Genomic DNA, 20,770 nt, shown 5'->3' with positions numbered 1-20,770 from the left:
CTACTCGAGGGCTATCTGCACTAGCTGTCCCTAATTTAGCAGTGTAAGACTAGAGGTAAGACTTTTACCAATGAATAGTGGGATTGACCGCCACATTATAACGCCCCCACGGCTGAAAGGGCAAGCATGTTTGGTGTGACGGGGATTCGAATCCACGACCCTCAGATTACGAGTCAAACGCCTTAACCTACCTGGGCCATGCTGGGCCCTTTTAGATTTGCAATAAGGGTCATGATTCTTCTGTTTTGCCTCTGTTTCCTCTCACAAAGAACTTTATTTTTCTGCATTTAAAAGTAGAGAAAAACACTGGGCAGCTGAATTTGCTGTGTGTAGTGAAGCAAAACTAAGGTGAAGAGGTGACATACAGATTCGATTTTTACAGACCATTTGGCACATTTTTGTCAATAGACAAGAAAAAAAAAGAATTCAACAGATATTACTATACTAAATTATTAAGTTTAATAGCCCAGCCATCTCATAATCATTGGATACGAGCCTTTCTATATTATCCCTCAAGGGTCTTACTCCCATTCTAATGTATTGTTTGCCCTTAATGTTTTTAAAGAAATCCTTAATGTTATTTTTACATTTTCAGCTTATCTTTTCTCATATAACCTTCTTGATGCTCTACTTTCCTGTTTCACCAACTTTCTTTGATTTTCTATAACTTTCTAGCTTTCCCATCACTACTAATCAACTTAAATTCATGATGCTTTTCTTTAATTTTATCTTATACTATTAGTAAATTAGTAATGGATCTGTTTTTTTACTTACATCCACTCTTTTCTTTCTATAAGGAATATATTTATATATACCTTGAATATTTCAAACCTATCTTTAAATATTTCCCACCTTTGATTAGTGTCTCCAAATAACTCAGCTACCCACTTCACAACAAATAATTCTTGTTGCATCCATTCAAACTTTATTTTTTTTTTAAATTTGTAACAAAAACATCATTATTCCTTATCCCTGTGTGGAGTAAAACATTGAACCAAATACAACAATAACTTGCACCCAGATGTTACTAAATTTCTACTCCCTTGATCATTTCCATGGTTGAAGTTAACATTAACTCTAAAATAGTACTGTTTTTTTATATTCCTTGACTAATTGGTAAATAAACCCATCTTACAGTTTCCAAAAAACTTTCTTCCTTAGAGTTAGACTAGCATTTCCCGATCTATGCGCTGAAAATTAAAATCATCCATAATTACGACTTCATTAAGAGCTGGAGTCTTAATTTTACTGCAAAGTTTCTCAATAATAGTCTGTAACAAATTTACAAATTGTATACATTACAAGCCCACTTTTTTTTGTGGTAGGCTTGAAATCTGTGGGACTATCTAAATAGACAAATTCCTAAATAACACTTCTGTTATTACTCATATCACTCTATTTTTGCTTTTTTTTAACTAACAAACAAAGTACTGAGTTGCACATCACAAAAAATATTACACTTAACATTATAAAAAATATGAGAAATAAAAGGTTGAAAGTGTTTGTTCTCTTCTACAGAGAATGTTCAAGCATTTGAACTACATACTAGTAACATAGATTTATGCAGAAAATATACAGTGTATGTTTACAGCAATATAGGCCTATAAAGAAATCATTCTCCACATCCTCTGTCAAATACAAGGTTGGAGAGATGTACTAAGAGGTGTGCCCACTTAACTTAAACTTTCCATGTAGCTTTATTTTGTTAGATAATAAACACAAGAATATACTATACTGATGTGCCTTAAAATAAAAAAAAAATAAAACGTATGCATTATGTATTATTCACAAATGTGTACATTTTTTTTGCTACAGGAATTTTACTTTAGAAATATTAGTTTAAATGACAATTTACCAAAACACACCTGCAACAACTACAGGGTCTCTCATCAGTTCATGAGTTATTGGACAAAAGAATTCTTGTGGTAGATCACCATTTTCTTGCCATGAAAGCTGATGCTGCCAAAGAGGGTTTCTTAGAGCCCTTATGGCACGCAAGATTTTTTGACGGTGGCCAAAGGATTCTGTAAATAATAATAAAATTTACTTAATAAAGGAAAACATATAAAAGTTTTTACATCTAGTTATGCTTGAAAGACTAGCGTACAAAATGCTAAAAAAAAACTGTTTATGAAGAAACTGCCATCTTCATAGGTAAAACTGTCACATATCTGACATATATGTAAGCCTAGGTTTACATAGTCATTCCATTATTAATATGCATCAGTGAAAACTCAAGCATTTTTCAAAAGAGCAGCACTAGATCAAGTAAGTTAATTTACAAGCATAGAGAAGAGAATATTTAATGTGCTATGCATGTATTAAACATTTAATTATATACGTTTTACAAGTTATTTAAACACCATTCAGGGATCGAAATTTTCTACTTAAAGCCAGACATGTCCGTTAAAGTTTGACCGGCACTTTCCCATATATCACTGGACATCGTGACCGGTGGTCATATTCCTAACATATCAGACATAAATACATTGTTCCCTCAAAAATAAGCAAGGCAAAAGCTGTGTATGCACAGCCCAAAGATTTTGCTTAAACGTATATTCTATAATGAATGAAAAATAACTTGCAAAATTTAGATTTAATTTACCACAAACAAAAAAAGCAAATTTTAAAAAACGGTCATAAATGCTTACAAAATACGCTTTTTGGGTCGCCTTATCCCTGCTGTCCTGGATAGTCATGTGACTGCTAAACATTCACAACAACTTGACCATGGTGTCTGATAGTAAAAAATGGGAAAGTCTCACGATCTATTTCAGTTTGGCTTCACGGGCAAGACTTATGAATCAGAAGACAATACTATGGATCCCGAGTGAAAAAACCCAAGCTTGTTGACCCAAGCCCAAGTGTTAAAGCAAAAACTGTTCCTGCTAGTACTGGCGCTAAGCCTACTCGTTGTTTCCAGGATGAATGGAATAGAGACCGACCATGGCTGGAGTATAATAATGCTACCGGACTGATGTTTTGCTCAATTTGTCAGGAATATGACCAAAGTTGTGGAAGGCAGAATAACACCTTCATAACAGGACCTTCCAACCTGAGAGCAAGTGCTGTTAAGGAGCATGAAAACAGTTGCACCCACAGTCTAAGTTGTAAAGCTAAGACAGCAAAAGAAACATCTGATTTAACTCCCATGATGAAAGAATTGAGCAAACTTAACCAGACTGAGAAAGATCGTTTGCTTGTGCTGTTCAGGACTGCCCTTTATATATGGCTTTGAATGCCAAACCATTCAGCAATTTTCAAGAGCTTCTGTTGCTGCAGGAGCACAACTTTGGTATGAACTTAACAGAACATTATGCCAATGACAAACAAATGATGAAGTATATTGCAGAAACAATTAGAATTAATGTCAGATCTCGTCTGCACACCTCATTATTCTTTGGCATTATGACTGACGGCTCAACAGACACTGCCAACATTGAGCAGGGGATAATCTATGTAAGATACTTGGACAGTGATTGTTACCTAGTATCCCACTTCCTGTGTCTGCAGGCAGTTGAGAAGGCTGATTCTGAACACTTACTACAGGCATTTAGTTCAGGTAAAGGTTTCTTAATTACCTGGGATGAGAATTTTCTGGATTTATCCTGAATTCCTGATTAAGAAAAATTAATATGGACAATATTCATGTACATTTATGTTTTAAATCAGGTTTACATAGTCATTCCATTATTAATATACATCAGTGAAAACTCAAGCATTTTTCAATTGATTTAAACCAAGAAGAACCATGTATTTACCACTGACAGAATTGGAGCTTAACCTGGCACAACTAGCGTAATAGATAACAGAGCAATTGAATTTTCCAAAGTACAAATTTACTTTTGTTATTATTATTACAGAAAGTTACTAATATTGGGTACTAATTGTTTGTACTTGCAGCATTGTCCATATATGACAAGTTTCCCGACTGGCTTGAATCAATTGTATGCCTGAATAAAGGACTTGTCAACACACTGAAGGTGCAAAAATTATATTTGATAGAGATCCACTGTGTTAGTCACAGATTGGAACTTGCAATTAAGAAGACCATCAAGGACATCCCTTACTTTAATAGTATCCAAACCTTTTTAGAAAACCTATGGAAGTTTTATGACAATTTGCCACAGAACTGGGCTAGCCTCAAAGAAACTGGTAAACCAACAACACTGTTGTTAGAAAGCCAACAAAAGGGACAGGAACCTGGTGGGTGGCCTACAAAGAGCACGCTCTGGAGTCAGTTTCTCATAACTGGCCAGCTTTAGCAGAGAATTTGTATCAAGTAAAGCTGCATGACAAAGGGAAACATGGAGAGAAAGCTGCAGGATTATACAGTACTTTGATAAGCCTTAAATTCATCCTGTACATGGACATACTCTTAGAAGTTCTGCCTGTTTTGACATCTCCTAGTCTCAAAATGCAAGACAATTCTGCTACTTTGAACATTGTTTCTGACAAACTTGCTGTTTGCAAAGAGAAGCTGGGCAATCTGAATCATGTTGAGAGATCCCAGAAAATTGTTAAGAAGCTCACAACATGTGAACAAACTGGCAAGTGGTTACTTAGAGGAAAGGTGATTGCTATTAGTGGTCAGACAAGGGCCAGAGGCTCAAAAGGTGCCACAAAAAGAGACAGTTGTTCAATCCGTGGCTGAAGAAACTGCCATCTTCATAGGTAAAACTGTCACATATCTGAATGAGAGATTTGAAGAATTTGATAAGGATTTTATTGGTGCTTTTCAAATTTTTGAACCAAGCAACTGGCCTAAAAGCAAGGAAGCATTGTCATCTTATGGCCATAATGAACTCCAGACACTATTGGACCCCTTTGGTGCTCTGCTAGAAGCTAATGGTTTCAATATTGCAGCTGATATTTGCCAAGCTGACTTACATGAGACACTGCTCAAAGCCACAAGATTTGCCATATCAGATGAGTCCCTGGCTAGTAGTGCAAGTGGATTGTGGGCCCACATGTTAAGTCAAATTACTGTTGAGGACAGTAAACCTTTCCCTGGATTAACAGTGTTAGCCTTGGTATGCCTCATGCAGGTAATTTCCGTGTCATCTGCTGAACCAGAAGATGGATTTTCCCAGATGGCAGTTATTAAGGATGACTGGCAGTCCAAACTAATAAATGATTCTCTTAATGATTTGATGACAATAAAATTAGCTAAGAATAAGACCTGTGATCTTGCAAGTACAGAATTACTGTGCAAGTTCACATGGAACTCACACATGTAGAGACAATAGAGATACTGAGTCTACATCAGCTGATGTCTTAGTGCTGGATGACTAAATCTACCAGTTTGATTGATGTGTCATTTTTAATGGATACAAGGTTTGTTGCCACTTGCTTTGAAATAATGTTTCAGTGCCATAAATAAAATGATTCTGTTTTATATAATAATTGTCTCTACTTGATTTCTTGTTTTCGGTAATGTCCGGTGACAATTTTGAGGTGTCCTGCTAAAATTTCAAATGTCCGGCAAGTTTCACTGTCCAGCTGGACATGTGTCCTGCTGAAAATTAGAATATTTCTACCCCTGCCATTATTTCATTAATCACAATAAAATCTATGAAAAATATATTTGCCATTTATAATAACTAAAACTCTAGCAGTTAAATTACATTATAACTTAAGCCAGTTTACAAAATGTTAAAAATCTCTGCACCAATAGATTTACTCCAACACACTAAAAGGTGGAGATGTAAAAGAGAATAATATTGCCTTCTACTTTAAGTAGAATTACCTGTAGTTTTTGGATGTTAAGCTTATTTTAAAATGTATTCTTAGATATCTATAGACACACACACACACAAATAAAATAACAATTATATGCTATATGAGTATACATGATGTTTGAAATTTCTTCACTAATTTTGATAAATTTCAAGTGGTAATGGCAGATTTGAAAGCAAAATTCTGTATAATATAAATTTTATTTTAAGCTGAAAGTCTTAAATCAAAATTACAGTTAATAATAATTAGTCTATGACCATAATATAACACCATCACTATTAGAGACATGTATTGCAGGTCTCAAGAATTCTGCTAGACAAGTTTGATTTAATCCATATTTATTTTAAGCAAATTCGAGATTTAGTTTCTACCTTATTATTAATTTATATTTAGAATAGATATTGGTCCTTCTCTAGTTATTTCCAAGATATGTATTATTCATGATGAATGCAAAATGTTATGAATTTACACAAGAAAAACCAGTTCAAGGACTGCTAAACATATAAGGGTGACAAAGAACATAGAAACCTGAAATGTCATTAATCTTTCTTTCTTTGTAATCTGCTGTTCCAGTGATATTAAACCACAACTTGGTTACAGCCATCACCAATATTAACTACAAGCCTGTTTCTATATGTTTAACAAATGCTTGTTGGGTGAATTTTTTTATCATAAAAACGTTCACAAAGTTATGTTTATTGTTAAACAAAGATTTGCACAACAGGCTATATGTACTGTACCCACTGTATCAAAGCCTGACTTTTTTTTAGTGTTATGAGCCCTCATACTTATTGCTGAGCCATCAAGACAAAAGATATTTTATACATCCAATGTTATTGAAAAAAAATTCTCCATTTGTGAATTACTTCTATTATTCACACACTGCAACAAGTAATTTGTTGTACTAAATTGTAACATGCAATGGTAGCCATGTAAAGTGATCTTGCCCAAGTGACACCTGTCTCAAGCAGATATGAACTTGATATTGGGAATTAAGGTAAGAAAAGAATTTGGAAATATGACTCAAATGTCAATAGCAATAAAGTGTCTTCATTATAGTATTTGTAAAGTCACATGGTTAGTTTTCTAGCCAAATGCATTCATGGTGCCATAGGAAACTACTGCCTGTCATTAGAAGAAGCAGGGATTCAATTTATCTGGTTATAAATGATGTTATTAAATGGCTTAACTAGTTTGTTATAATGTTCCTCCCTTTATATTGCTTTCAGGTGCACATGGCTCCCAATTATAATGAAACAAAACTGTACTCTAGTTTTCAATTCTTAGAAATAACACATAAACTTACCTATTTTCAAGAAGATCTGAAGACTTTCATGAGTCAGATGAAGCAACTCTTGGCCATCAATATTATTATTCTTAAATATCTCTACATACTCTTTCAAATCTAAACGCTCTAGCCAGCTACTGACTTCACTGACTGACCAACGAACCACAGACCTAACACTTTGGTCAGGTATTGAACACGAAGGTTTTGTTTGTGTCTTGAGTGCCACTGTTTTTGATTCTGATTCTGGTTCTTGTTCTCCTATAGACCAAAGGATCACAGTTTTATCATTGGACCCTGTAGCTAATAGGGTGGTGTCCAGTGAAAAGGCACAGCATGTCACATACCTGTAACAAAATTTAGATGAATCAGGGTTAACTTACATAGATCTTGTCATATCTGTATTATATCTCTGTATAGAAATAATCAGAATTTTTAATTAAGTATTTTTTACTAAATATCTGTCCATGAATACATGTAGTATTTCTGTACCTTAGTCTGAATACACACTGAATATATCTAATTTTATTTGCATAATCTCTAAAACCTCCTAAATATGTTTCAAATGTTTTTTCAGTAACACTTTATATTTTCATGTTATTTTCTCAACCCTAACTTTATACAAGGTTAAACAATTTGACTAACCTTATAATCATGAAAAAAACAAAAACAAAATCAACATAAATCTAAATTACCCTTTTCTTCTTTTTAGAATGACTTCAAATTTAATATGAAACTGCATTTGTTTATCTGAAATAGCTTGAAACTCATAGCAGTGTACATTTATACTTCAATTTTATTGTGTTATTGCCCTTTGAACCCTAACTAGTATTTGTACCATTATAAGTTGTAATTCTCGTGCCAAAGTTGCAGCTCACATTACATTATCATATAACATGATTTTTCAGATATGCTCGCTAGCTGCTTGTGAGTGTACCACATAAAAACTAATATTATCTTTAATAATTTCCTCTATTCTAACCTTCATATAAAAGTTTCCTATTTTCACACTTTATTTACTTTTATAATAAATAGTGAATACATGTGAAAAACATGAAATAACATACTTGGCAGTTTTCTTTTCTTTTTTTATTGCTGACTGTTGATGACACTTAACCCTATTTTTTATACTAATGGTAATACTGTAATAAACATATTTTTATTTAATCAAATAATGCACCAGAGAACAGAATAATAATGTGCAATGTCCTATAACTCAATTTTTCTTGCTTTCTTGTTATGTAACAAGAGCTGTTAAAAATTTCATCCAATCTCATCAGTATGTCCTGTGGGAATTAAGTCTGAACAGAAAGCAAAATTAACACTTCTCTTTCCAGGAAACAACGATGTCATGTGATAGGATAAAGTCTTGGCTTTCTCTGTTATAAACAATATAGTATTGAATATCAGAGAAAACTTTTGGCAACTTTTGAAAGAGGGATGTGACAAGAGGGACCTGATTATACATTTCATGTCTTTGCAACCAAATAACATTAAAGGCTAGGAAAAATTATGCTTTACCAGAGCAATGACAATATTATAATAAGCATTTATGTTCAATTTTGTACTTCTTGTATAGATAGTAAATAAATTAGAGAAGAGAGAATGCCCTAAAAGCAAATGTCACAACTATCACACGAGGGAAAAATTGAATTTTTTTTTATACGTTTACATTGCAAGTGATTATTCTGATTATGCAAAGGAAAATAAGGCCTCATTGTGAACTGTCTTTGTTACTGCTAATTTTATGGCTTTAAGTTTTGTTTTATGACAGAATGACTACTCTGACAGCTTTCTCTTGAATTCACCACTGGTAGTACGTAACATCCTGTCTTTACTCATTTAAACTTATGTGTCACTGGCAGTGCACACTATGATTTAAATAATGGTGAAAGTTTTTTATTTGTGGAAGAAGTCTCAATTCATTTGTTTTTTGCTTCAGTTATCCACAATGGTAAATTAAATGCTAGACTCTAAATATTACTTTAAATTAAAAAGTATCCAAGCTCTACCAGTGGTACATGACAGAAGATATGGCTTTATTATAGATGTCCATAGAAAATAAATGTTTTTGTATAGGACTTTGGAGATATGAGGTGAACTTGTATCTTATTGAAGCTGTAGTACATTATGCTATGAATGTATTAACAACTGTTACATAAAAGTAAGAACATAAAATGTATATACTCTCAAAATATGGATTGTTAACTATGTTTTTATGCTCTATTTATTGGTATACAGGTATAATCTAATGCCCCAAACATTGGAATGTTCCATAACCTGACTATTCTGGTGGACATTCCATTAGCTTGGAGAAATAATTCTTTATACCCAGACCTTTTCTGGTTATTGATGCACACTTTTGACTTGAAACTACTGAAAACAGCATTAAGTAAATTTCTTTGAGATTTAATTTTCAGATTAAATACTGACATAACTGCTTTGTTTGGGGATTTAATACAGTACATGCAGTCTCAGTTCAAACCAGAAGGTTAAAGGTTATCAATCACTGCTTAAAAGAAACCTGGAGTAAAATGCAAACTGCAGGAAATGATAAACTATTTCTGCTATTTTAAAATAATAAAGAGGAACTGTTAATCATTTGTATTGACTTTAAATGGACAAATGTACAATTTAAATTGGTTTGTATACTCCCCCTATCAGACTCCAATGGAAACACTGTAGTTGATTTTAACACCAACTGTTTCAGAAGAAAGTCTTATTAAAGAAACTATTTTGTTCTGTGCACACTGTGCCCAGATACTTGGAAATTCATTATTTCACTCTACATTTATTTTTAGCATTTTTCCAAAGGAAGATCCCCATTTTTGATTTGGGTTCTTTGAAAATGATGCCCATGCCTTATTATTAATATAAGTTACATAAATGAAATATTAACAGCTGAAACTAATTATTCACTGGAAAAAGAACTACTGATGTCTTGAAAACTGGTATCCAGTACTTGAAAACAGCTTAACACACCCAAATGCTTATCATCATTACATTGTATGAAACAAAAGTAATAAGACAGAAAGCTAATAATTAGTTGTAAGCACACAAGTACAATTTCACAATATCTTGTTTGAATTAATATTATGCCTGTTTTGTTTACAATAGATTATGAATAAATTATAAAGATCTCATATTTTCTTTCTACTTATTTCTAGCTATTTACAAAGGAATGTGAATCAATTTGGGAAACTAAAACCATCTAGAAAGATAAACAAAATGCAGCTTCTTGTAACAGATGAGGATCTAAAAACATAAAGGTCTGTAGCAAAAGTCTTCCATCCTTTCATGTATGCCAGATAACAGTATGCAACATAATAAAAAAGGATCATCTGTTTGAAAAGGTGTTACAAGTCACATGTCCACAAGTTACTTCCACAACATAGTTGTTCAACCATCATATATACCAAGCAGACAGAGAATGAAATGGATATTCATGCTAAAACATAGTGGTAAAATCCCCAGATACAGATCTTAAAGATTTCCATGCGATCATGCTGTTGAACGAAGCACTAGGAAAATTTCATTGTTGTACATTAGATGGCTTATGGAGGAGGTATGGTTTAGATATGATAACCTTACAATGCAGCCTTTTGTAACAGAACTAGCATACAAGGGTATTTTCAAGGTGTACTGCTGTCAAATACAGCATGAACAGATGTGACAACATGGAATATAAGAATATGGTGAGACTCCAATATCATATTAGTATAAAATACTTAAGTAATATACTTTCCAGTAAAAATGACAATTTAATAATAATAACAGTTGTAGTGATTTTTAACTTAATTTATGCCAGTTTTAAGGCTATTTGTTTTCAATAAATTCTTGAAAAACAGCAACTGTACCTGAAAACATGCTTTACAGTAATGTTAAAGTATAAAATAATAACTGGAATATTCATTCAGCACATGGGGAAGACACAAGGGATTTCAAAGTATGTGCTAGGTTCAGTAACAATTTATTCAGCAGTTAACAAGGTATAAGGGGAAAACACATGCAGATGGTATTGAAGATATAAATTTTCCAACATGACTCAGAACAGTTAAAGATTCAAATAAAAGTGCAAACGTACCTACTATGTTTTTCTAATTTCTGTATCAAGTTTCCAGAAACCTGTAATGAAATATAATAATAGTGGTACAACTCAGAAAGCACCACAGTTTTGTATTAGACTTATAAAGAAACACTATTTTTATTTTGTTATCACTAACAAATTATATCATCAATGTTACTCTATTAAAACCACACTGTTCACAACAATTATCACTGCAGCAAACTGTGTCAACAACAAGAACACTTAATACCATACTTATTATTTTCAACAAAGTTTAGTGAGAAGATATACAAAATAAAAAAAAGCAGGTTAGATAAATATACATAAATACATTCATAACAACATGTATATATAAAGTACGTTAAAATATTGAGTATAAACTAACACTGTGAAATAGAAATATTTGCTGCATCACAGATATGGATGAATTATGAAAGGCGAATTAAACTCAAAATCTATAATTTACATACGTTTAGTACAAAAGAATATTTCAACATATATATATCTATATACATATCTACATATAGCATCAGAAAAAATTACAGAAATGCACAAAGTGATATGTGTACAACATATATATCTATATATGTATCTACATATAGCATCAGAAAAAATTACAGAAATGCACAAAGTGATATGTATACAGAAATTACAAACAATGAGTAGCTGCAATTAACTGGTCAATTCATAATTAGTATAATAAATACTGCAGAAAACACCAAAGTATAAAGTTCTACAATGCTTTCACCAGTTTATATGTTACCACAGGTTTTATATGATTATAAAATGTTATTCAAATGTTGTGTACTACTTCCCAGTAATTCTGCTAAGTTGTTGGTTTTCCATTTGGTTCTGTGTAAGTCCATCCAGCCTCAATAATTTTATAATGGGATTTTTACAAACCATGCTACAAGTTTCCAGCTGCTTATTTTTTCTTTCCACATATCATCTCATCACATTTACTGCATGCTTGGTATCACTGTTTTGAGAGAAAATTAATTCGTTCTCAAGAGATCTTATCCTAAAGGATGATAGATAGATAATAATCTGTTTGTACCTATCAACATACAGCATGGCATCAATTTTGTCCAGATGCTCAACATCACTGGATGGAATGCTCCCCCACCTACACTGGTCCTTAACCATTCTTCACTTAAGGTAATGGACACTGACCGTGTAATTATTCTTCAGTCTCATATCAATCAAATTATCACTGACTGTTGTCATATAAATTGAGTTTGGATCCATCTGTAAAAACATCCTCTAGCTCTGCTCATTCTGCTTGAAAGTTTGATACTCATTTCAGCTTTTTGAGTAGTAACATATATCAAAGGAGGAAAACTCTTGCTAATGTATATCAATCTTCTGGAAGTAACATGCTCACCAAGTCACTGTTCAATATGATTTTTGTGCATCACATAAACAGCATACCCTGAGTTATTTAATATCACTTTTGTTGAGTCTGGGCTTTCTATAGTATATTCAGGTGAAACTGTACTAACTTTAGAGGTATATTAAAGCAAAATGCAGACACACAAAATATTAACTGTTTGCTGAGCTCAATCATTTCCATTGAGTTTCTATTGTACTAAATATAAATATTAATAAAATTATGGTGTTTTACCTGTGATTTATCTTCCACAATTCTTTGAAAGTAGCCTGAAATCTAACTGTTGACTTTGTCCTAAAACTTTTACACAGTATTATAAATGCATACAAATTACAACACAAGTAGTTAATAATAACATTTTAACCATTTTTACTTCTACAGCACTTGCTGAATGTATTTGTAGCGTTATATTCCCACCATTTTTATAATTTATAATTTTTGTTCTTAAGTGTTCATATAATGTAACATGACACAGTAAACAGATCTCACCCTTCTTATATTTAAAATATCAAATCTATAAATATAGAAAAACTAAGAATGAAATTCCCCATTAATGAATTACAGTTGTGATGTTTATCTTTGAAGTATTAAATTTTCACACAAACTAAATAAAGAACTGAGATGTGTTATGGCCAAAAATCTTCTTTTTTGTACTTTCAGTTCTTATTTTAATTCTAATATTAAAAACTTGTTTTACAAAGACCTACAGTATTTATTTGATCTTGACATACAGTTAACAAATTTAAGGGTTTGAAAAGAATAAGAACCAAATTATATTGTACAAGTTCAGTTAAACAAATAACATGCTGATTTCCTGTTGTTTTAAGAATAGCCTTTCAAAAGTTTTAAGTTTATTTTCACATCATCATTATGTATTTTCTGAATAATTTGAGCTAATGATACAATGAAACTGTAACCTCAGTATACATGATAACACCTGGTAGTTAAATTATTACACTATCACCAGAACTCTTTCAACATATTATGTATATATACATACAATTAAAACATTTCTAGACTTAAAACCCATTCCTATAAACATCAAAATGATGTAAGTCAATAACTATTTTCATCATTTGTGATCCATGCAATTTTCATAATAATCTAAGCAAGCTTTTGGTTATTCATTAACCACCCTCAGCACAGAGAAAATTCCAACAAATTCAGTAGTAAAGATGAAGCAGAATGACTGATATTTAATTCTGGATGCAATTTGAAACTATGTCAACAACATTTCTTTCGTACTTATCATTTGTTTAATTTGATGTACTTCTCAGAATGCTGAAACTTTGGACAATAGGAGAAAAGTCAGTCTTGTAAACTATGTTGAAGAATAGTTGAATGATTATATGAAGTATTTAGTGAATGCTCTTTCACCTTTTATCTTACATAACAAAACTGAGAGCCATATAACAACAGTTATACCCTGAACATATAAATTTATAGGTATAAGAACTCTGTTTTCAGAACATTGTCTTTAAAGTAGTTACTTTAAAAAATAATGGCTTTAAAAATAATACTAAGTTAAATTTAAGGATAAATCTTGCATTTTAAAACAATTTTAATCCTCTTCTTCAATTCAAAATCATGTTTTCTGCATATGGTAAAATACAATAAACTATCTTTTAGGTTGTAGTACATTTATTTTAGCTTTTAAATACTTCTTAGTTGTATTAGCAATCAAATGTTTTTTATATATGACCACATCTTAACACTTTCGGCGTGGTTGGCGACTGCAGTCGACTTGAAGGCTTAGCGAGGCAGGCGATCTTCGTCGACAAGATGTAAACAACATACCCTCATGGCTAATTATCATAATCATACAGGCCTGTAGACCCACTTGAGGCTAGAACCACGTGTATTCATTGTTTACTTGGGATTCCCAACAGGTATTTAAACTGGAGGTCATGCGATTTCTTTGTTTTCTAGCATGCGTAGATCATATTGTTCATTGTTTTAGAAGACGCCTTCCTTGCATATTCTGTCGATACTCGCGCCTTTGTTACAATGCCGAAAGGAAAAGCTTATACAATTAAAGAAGTAATCAATATTATTTTTAACAATGAAGAGAGTTACTAAGAGTTTGAGCCAGATGATAATGAAAGCTTACTTGTAATGGACAAGAGTGATAATGAAGACATTTGTGGCCTAGAATCTGCCACCGCTTTGGTAAGCACATGGTGTAGTTAAGGTCATATAACTTATTGCATAAACTGGCTGACCAAGGCTAGTTCTTGTTAACAGATATATAATATATTGTGCAGACTGCAAAAGCAATGGTGAAAACCTGGTATCTCCAAGGCTATTCAGAGAGCAGATTATTCAAAATTTGCTGAAGGGATATGTCAGCAAAGCCAAACGAAAAGGGGGACCAAGTACTGATAAAGGTCAGCACTTGGTGGAAAGACAGTATTGGACAATATGAGGACAAAAAACACTAACCTGACTGTACTGTTTGCAGCGATAGATACACAGCTGGTTGGAAAAGAAAGCAGACTAATTATTTCTGCAAACAGTGCAATCTTTCCATGTGCTTTTTACCATGCCATGAGATATATCACAACCACAAAGACTATCGACAGGTTGCTGCACAAACTGTATACAATTTATAATAAATTATTGTGTTTTACATGGCACTTCTTCGTTGTGTATCAGGGTGTCTTCCTTTATTCCTGTTATTCTTATGTATTGAATTTAACATATATAGTATTTGGTACAATCACTGAACATTTCAGGGACTTTTGTTGAATTATTGCCGAGATATTATGCTTTTAGTACTGATACCGTAATTAGTTGAAGTATCAAAAATATATATATTCAGCACCATGCCAAACATTAAAATTTTTTATTCAGCACTGAAAGGGTTAATGAAACCTAAAGAAATTAACTAACTAACCTGACAGGTTAATCTGGACTAGGTTAATGTGTATAATGCCATTCATGTTTATATTCTGTATTTTCTTTCTGCTTTGCAGTTTTATATAAATATCTGTTTTACAGCCAACCTATACCACATAACTTTCAACTGAAACATATTCAATTATTGTACCGTGTATTGTAAATATTTTTATAATGGATTGTAAAGACCATTAACAAATTATTTTACAAATACAGAGTAATAAATAGCAGAACTTACCGGTTCCCATAACATTACTGTTTTGTCCCCTGATCTAGAAGAAAATTAAAAAATTCAACTATCAACACACACTAACATTCTATATATTTCAAATATTACACATAATACAACATATTTAAGATGAATACCTGAATAATACGTTTACTGGCAAAACAAAACTGAGATTACTATGCTGATATAAATAAAAATATTTAATTTTACAGCTCTAAAATAGTGTACAAAGTTTGCAAGAAGGCATAAATAATAATATTTCTATTTGAATTTTGAACTTTCAGTAAAATTATAATTTTCCTATACTGAAAATGTATTTCCCACAGTTATTTATCTTTTCACAAATTTAGCTATTTGTGTCTAGTGCTACCCTCTGTATGCAAATCTTTTTCTTTACGTATGCTACAAGCCTTCTGTTCTCTCCTATTAGAATCAAATAATTCTAAGATGTTTCTCATACAAACCATCATGTACCACTTCTCCACTAATTAGAATGTGACACATGTGATGCAGGTAACTCACTCTATATGCCTCTGCCAAATTTTGAATTTTGACAGAAGATGTAAGCACCAGAGAAAAGTGGGGAAGAAGGATGGGTGGTGTGAGTGAAGCTAAGTCCCTGTCGACGTGCATTTTCAGTATAGGAAAATTATTATTTCTGATACAGTACCCACTTTCTCTCACAAGATTAGCAAGAATCACACATTGAATAGGAGGTAGGACTGGTGTAATGAAATGACAGAAATAACCTACGAAAGTGTCCAAAGAATACCTCTAGCAATGAGAAAGAGTAAGATCCACAGATCTGATGAGGAGAACAGCACCACTTCTGAACTAGGTATACTCTTCACCCATCCATGAAATGTATAGAAGATAAGGGAGGAAAATGACAGAAGCACATTCATGCAGGAGAGAACTATGGCAGGATAGTGATCCCAACCAAGAAATGGACATAAAACTCAATCCCACATAGTATAAAAGTGGGTACATTAATGGATGTTCCTCTAGATGTAGAATGGCTTATGTGATTGCACTCAATAAGTCAACTGTATTCAAAACCAATATCATTGGGGACCAATGCAGGGGTAGGATGAAGATTAGACAGTCTTCACCTCAAGTTCCAGGGATCAGAGGGAAGCTAGAATCATTCCAACTCCTGAGCATGACATACAATGTCTTAGATCTATTGATCCAGGGTCCTGACATCCAGTATTGAAAGGATGCCTGAGCAAGAAAAATCAACTCCTCCAACAGTGAAACTCACCAGAACCATCCAAAAAAGTAATAACATCCTTGACATAAGATAAAGATATCTTAGGAAAGGGATAAAATTGGAACAATTCCCCTTAACTACACTGTGACCCACAACACAGATCGAGTATAACTGAGGGAGGAATACAGACAACCATAAAAATGTGTGAAGACTTATGTAAATCGGTTCTACTCTAGATCCAACCCAGTTGCAGGATAATGACATCCATGTGGGGGTAGAATGAGGACTCCCAATTGAAGGGTGAACTACAATTTGATGTCTCACTTCTTTGTGATTGTATAATGCATATTGGAGTGCATCACATCATCTACACCCAGAGAACACCACTGCCTCACTCTGCACCAAATGGTTATAGCCATTTCTGTGCAAAACCCATTCTGGACAATGTCTCCATGGTCAACAACTCCAGTGGTTTAGAACTTGAAAGTAGTAAGGACTTCTGTACTCCTCTTGAAGGAAAGGGAGGTGAGAACACATTATGAAGTCCAGAGGACCAATGTAATCGAGTCCTGAAAGGATGTTTCTGTGAACAGGTGTAAATTTGGATAAGAAGGAGAAAGTGGGGTACCTGCCAACATATAGGCCTTTTCCAACCACTAGAGCAAATTGTCCATCAGGGTATGAGGAAGGATCATGGGAGCTGCTAACAGATCCCCAGTAAGGTTCCATTGATCATGAAGAGCTTACTGCAGGAATCACAGAGGTGCACGACGAGGGTGACAAGTGGTGTTATTGAAGACATCTCCAAAAATGATAGAACCTTGTGAGCAGAAAGTAAGGGCATGGCAAATTGATACTTCCATGGAACAAAGTTGTAGAGCAGAAGGTTAGGTACAACTGAGATAAGTGTCAAAGAAGACGTCTAAACAGACAAGATACTGGGTTAGACAGAAAAAAAACTTCTCCATTTTCATTAACCAGCCCATCTAAGCAGCCACTTAAAAGAGCTGGTGAGCATAACTGGCCACCTCCAGTTTGGAATGAGTCAAAAGAAGCCAGTTGCTAATGTAATGGCAAAAATCACAACCTCAGAGCATGAAGATGGCAAACAAAAGCTCTGACCATCTAACATAAAAGCACAAGGGGAAGAAGAAACAAGTCTGAAAAGTAGGGAACAAAATTATTAAACCACCTTGTGATGGAAGAACTGAAGAGAGGGATGGGACTTCCTGGAGATAGGTATGTGTAGATAAGCATTAGTAATACCTATCTTGGTCATCTATAAGCCTGGAGAAAGTGTCCACCTAAGAGTTGGAAATGACTCATGGCAAAACAGGGCAGTTGAATGAACTGATAGAGATGGGAGAAAATGATGACAGACCTTCAGTCTCAGGTTTTCTTGGGAACAACAAAGAGAGTGAAACAGAAACCTGATGAAGTATGTAGAACAGATCTGATAACCTGCTGAAATAGTAGATTCTGGATTACCTTTGACAAAAATTGGCTGGACTTTGGATCCCAAGGTGGAAGGAAATGGGTATAGTAGTTATGAGAGGTAGGGAAAAAAAATGTGATCATAAAGACTCTCATGACCCTTAATGAAAGGATGACATTGATTAAAAAATTTGGCAAGTTGAGCTCCCACCTGAGAGTCACCAATACTGTTGGCAGCATGACATGCATTATTAAAGAAAAGAGCAATATAAGATGCCCTGAAAAGGAGAAACAGATAAGGGTTAGGAAGGGGAAGAACAATAAACTGGGACAAGTGCTACAACGGACTCTGACATTGACAAATGGGCAATAAGATTGAAAAGGATAGACTCTTGTTGTACATATGCAATTCGAGAATCTGAAGATTAAGGGATGGTGTCAAATACATAATGCCACAAAAATGGGGCCATACATAAATCCTGAAGATAAGATGTTGGTTAATGGATGCAAGTTAATGTCCCAACAATATATTCAAGGTCACAGATGAGGATAAAAAACAAACCAACATGGAGGAAAGAAAAGAGAGGATACCACCAGAAAACCTTTCAGGATTTTGGTGGAGAGCCTCAGAGAGGAAACAGATGGTAGAGAGATACCATAAAAAGTTATGAAAGTAAGAAAAAAGACATGAAAATTAGGCATGGGTCAGAGTTACAGGAGATTTGAGGACTACCCCCAGACAAGTAAAGCAGAATCTAACAATTTGTCTAGAACAGAACAATCTGCAAGATGAGATACAAAAGTACACTAAAGCTGAACATGAAACTTGAAACAAAGGAACACATCCAAACACAAACACTGCCAAATGAGAAGTAATAGTTTAGTAGAACGTGTCACTTATGTCATACTCCTATTAGTGGAGAAATGATGCATGAGAGACATGTTGGAATCATCTGATCCCAATAGGGGGAGCAGAAGGCTTGTGGCATGTGTAAAAAAAAAATTTGCATATGGAGGACAGTACAGGATGAGAATGTCTAATCTTGTGAGATAACTACCATATCAAAATAAATGTTTACAAATCATTACTTTGTAACTGAGGAATTAGACTTCATACATTTATTAAGACAAAAAATTAAAGGGCTTTTCCATAGCATTTAAACAGACCAAAAGACCAGCATTCAGGTTTCAAGTACATAATACTAGAAGTGCCAATAACACTTTTTTGGCTCGCATGTAGCCCAATTTAATTTCACACAAGCCACTATCATGATCAATAGTAAAAATGTAGATAGTACAAACACTAACCAGATATAAAATAATACAAACTGCATAATGCAAAGTATATTATTCAATTAATACAAGCATATTCCTTGTTGTTTGTTCTGTTTTTTACTTCATGATGTAATTGTTTGGCCTTACACTTACCAAGATCATATAACTCACAAGTTTAATATTTATAAGTTATCAAAATAATGAATTGCTGTTGGTGATAAACAGATGAACTGAGTAATTAATATTGAGATAATGGATAACCTGTTTACCATAATTAAAATTAGTTACTGAACTTCCCAACATTCTGATGTCTATTTTTCTCATGAACAGTGTGTGACAACAATGAAATTTTTAGTTATTGATTACTGGCTGAATAAATAAAATCAGAAAACAGGAGTGTTAGCAGAGTTTAAAGGTTATTCAAGTGTCAAACATTTTGAATTTTGCTTAATCTATTAAATGTTAAACATGTTCAAATCAAATATTAAGAAACTAGTTAGAGGTTCTTTTGCTGTATAAGTTCTGCTTTTGTTACATGACACTACTGGTAGGTAGTGAGAATCATTTTTCATCATATCCTCACATTTTTAGAAAATACAATTAATACTAAGTTATGCATTTAACAAATAGATATTACAACTAAACTGAATACAAGCCTGACAGCTAAGAAAAGACACACAAAATTACAGTTATCAATATATATATGTATATATATATATATGTTTAAATAAAAGGAAAACAATCAACTGTCGAGTTTAAGATATAAAGCATTTAATATCAAAAATAATAATTTAATCACTTTTAACTGGAACTGCATTCTGGATATAATACTTGTATAATTTCCTATTGCATAGAGATATAACAAATTGACAAATTGAGATGAAACTGTGCATGCAATGGAAATGTCTTCAGGAGCTCAAAGTAAGTAAACCTCAGTTAGAGAACAGTGTTTTTCACACTAACAATAAAACTGTATGACTTGAAAATCAAGCTGATGTTATATGAATAAATATTGAATGCAGTTTTACACATATTTATAATGGTGTCCAATACATGCAAACAATAAAACATTGTGTTAACCAAACAAGGTAATTTTGTATTCTATCAGCAACTAATTACACGCAGCTTTCTTAAAAGTAAGGCTCAAGGGTTTTATCCACAGAGGGGGTTATTTGAAAAATACTAAAAAGTAATCCAAAGCTCTTGAACTTTTGCATTGACTTGAGATGCTGTATGGTTAC

At 33.2% G+C, this 20,770-nt stretch overlaps 1 protein-coding gene across 7 annotated transcripts in view; it reads right to left on the bottom strand.

Moving 5' to 3' along the window:
- The window catches only part of LOC143237303 (WD repeat, SAM and U-box domain-containing protein 1-like), a 42,138-nt gene that overhangs the window by 4,845 nt on the left and 16,523 nt on the right, over positions 1–20,770 (bottom strand). For 4 of the 7 annotated variants that reach the window (XM_076476390.1, XM_076476393.1, XM_076476394.1 and 1 more), the window contains 4 exons: positions 15,617–15,650; positions 11,109–11,149; positions 7,046–7,371; positions 1,866–2,024 (listed from right to left, as the gene is read on the bottom strand). In XM_076476390.1, the coding sequence (XP_076332505.1) occupies positions 1,866–2,024; positions 7,046–7,371; positions 11,109–11,149; positions 15,617–15,650 (560 nt within the window). Of the gene's footprint in view, positions 1–1,855; positions 2,025–7,045; positions 7,372–11,108; positions 11,150–15,616; positions 15,651–20,770 lie in introns of all 7 variants that reach the window. The other 3 variants (XM_076476395.1, XM_076476397.1, XM_076476396.1) reach the window with 1 other exon arrangement.

The sequence above is a fragment of the Tachypleus tridentatus genome, chromosome 13 (assembly GCF_004210375.1).
Source record: "Tachypleus tridentatus isolate NWPU-2018 chromosome 13, ASM421037v1, whole genome shotgun sequence".
Classification (NCBI taxonomy): domain Eukaryota; kingdom Metazoa; phylum Arthropoda; class Merostomata; order Xiphosura; family Limulidae; genus Tachypleus; species Tachypleus tridentatus.
The sequence above is the reverse complement of the archived record's forward strand: the minus strand, read 5'-3'. Positions and strand labels throughout refer to the sequence as shown.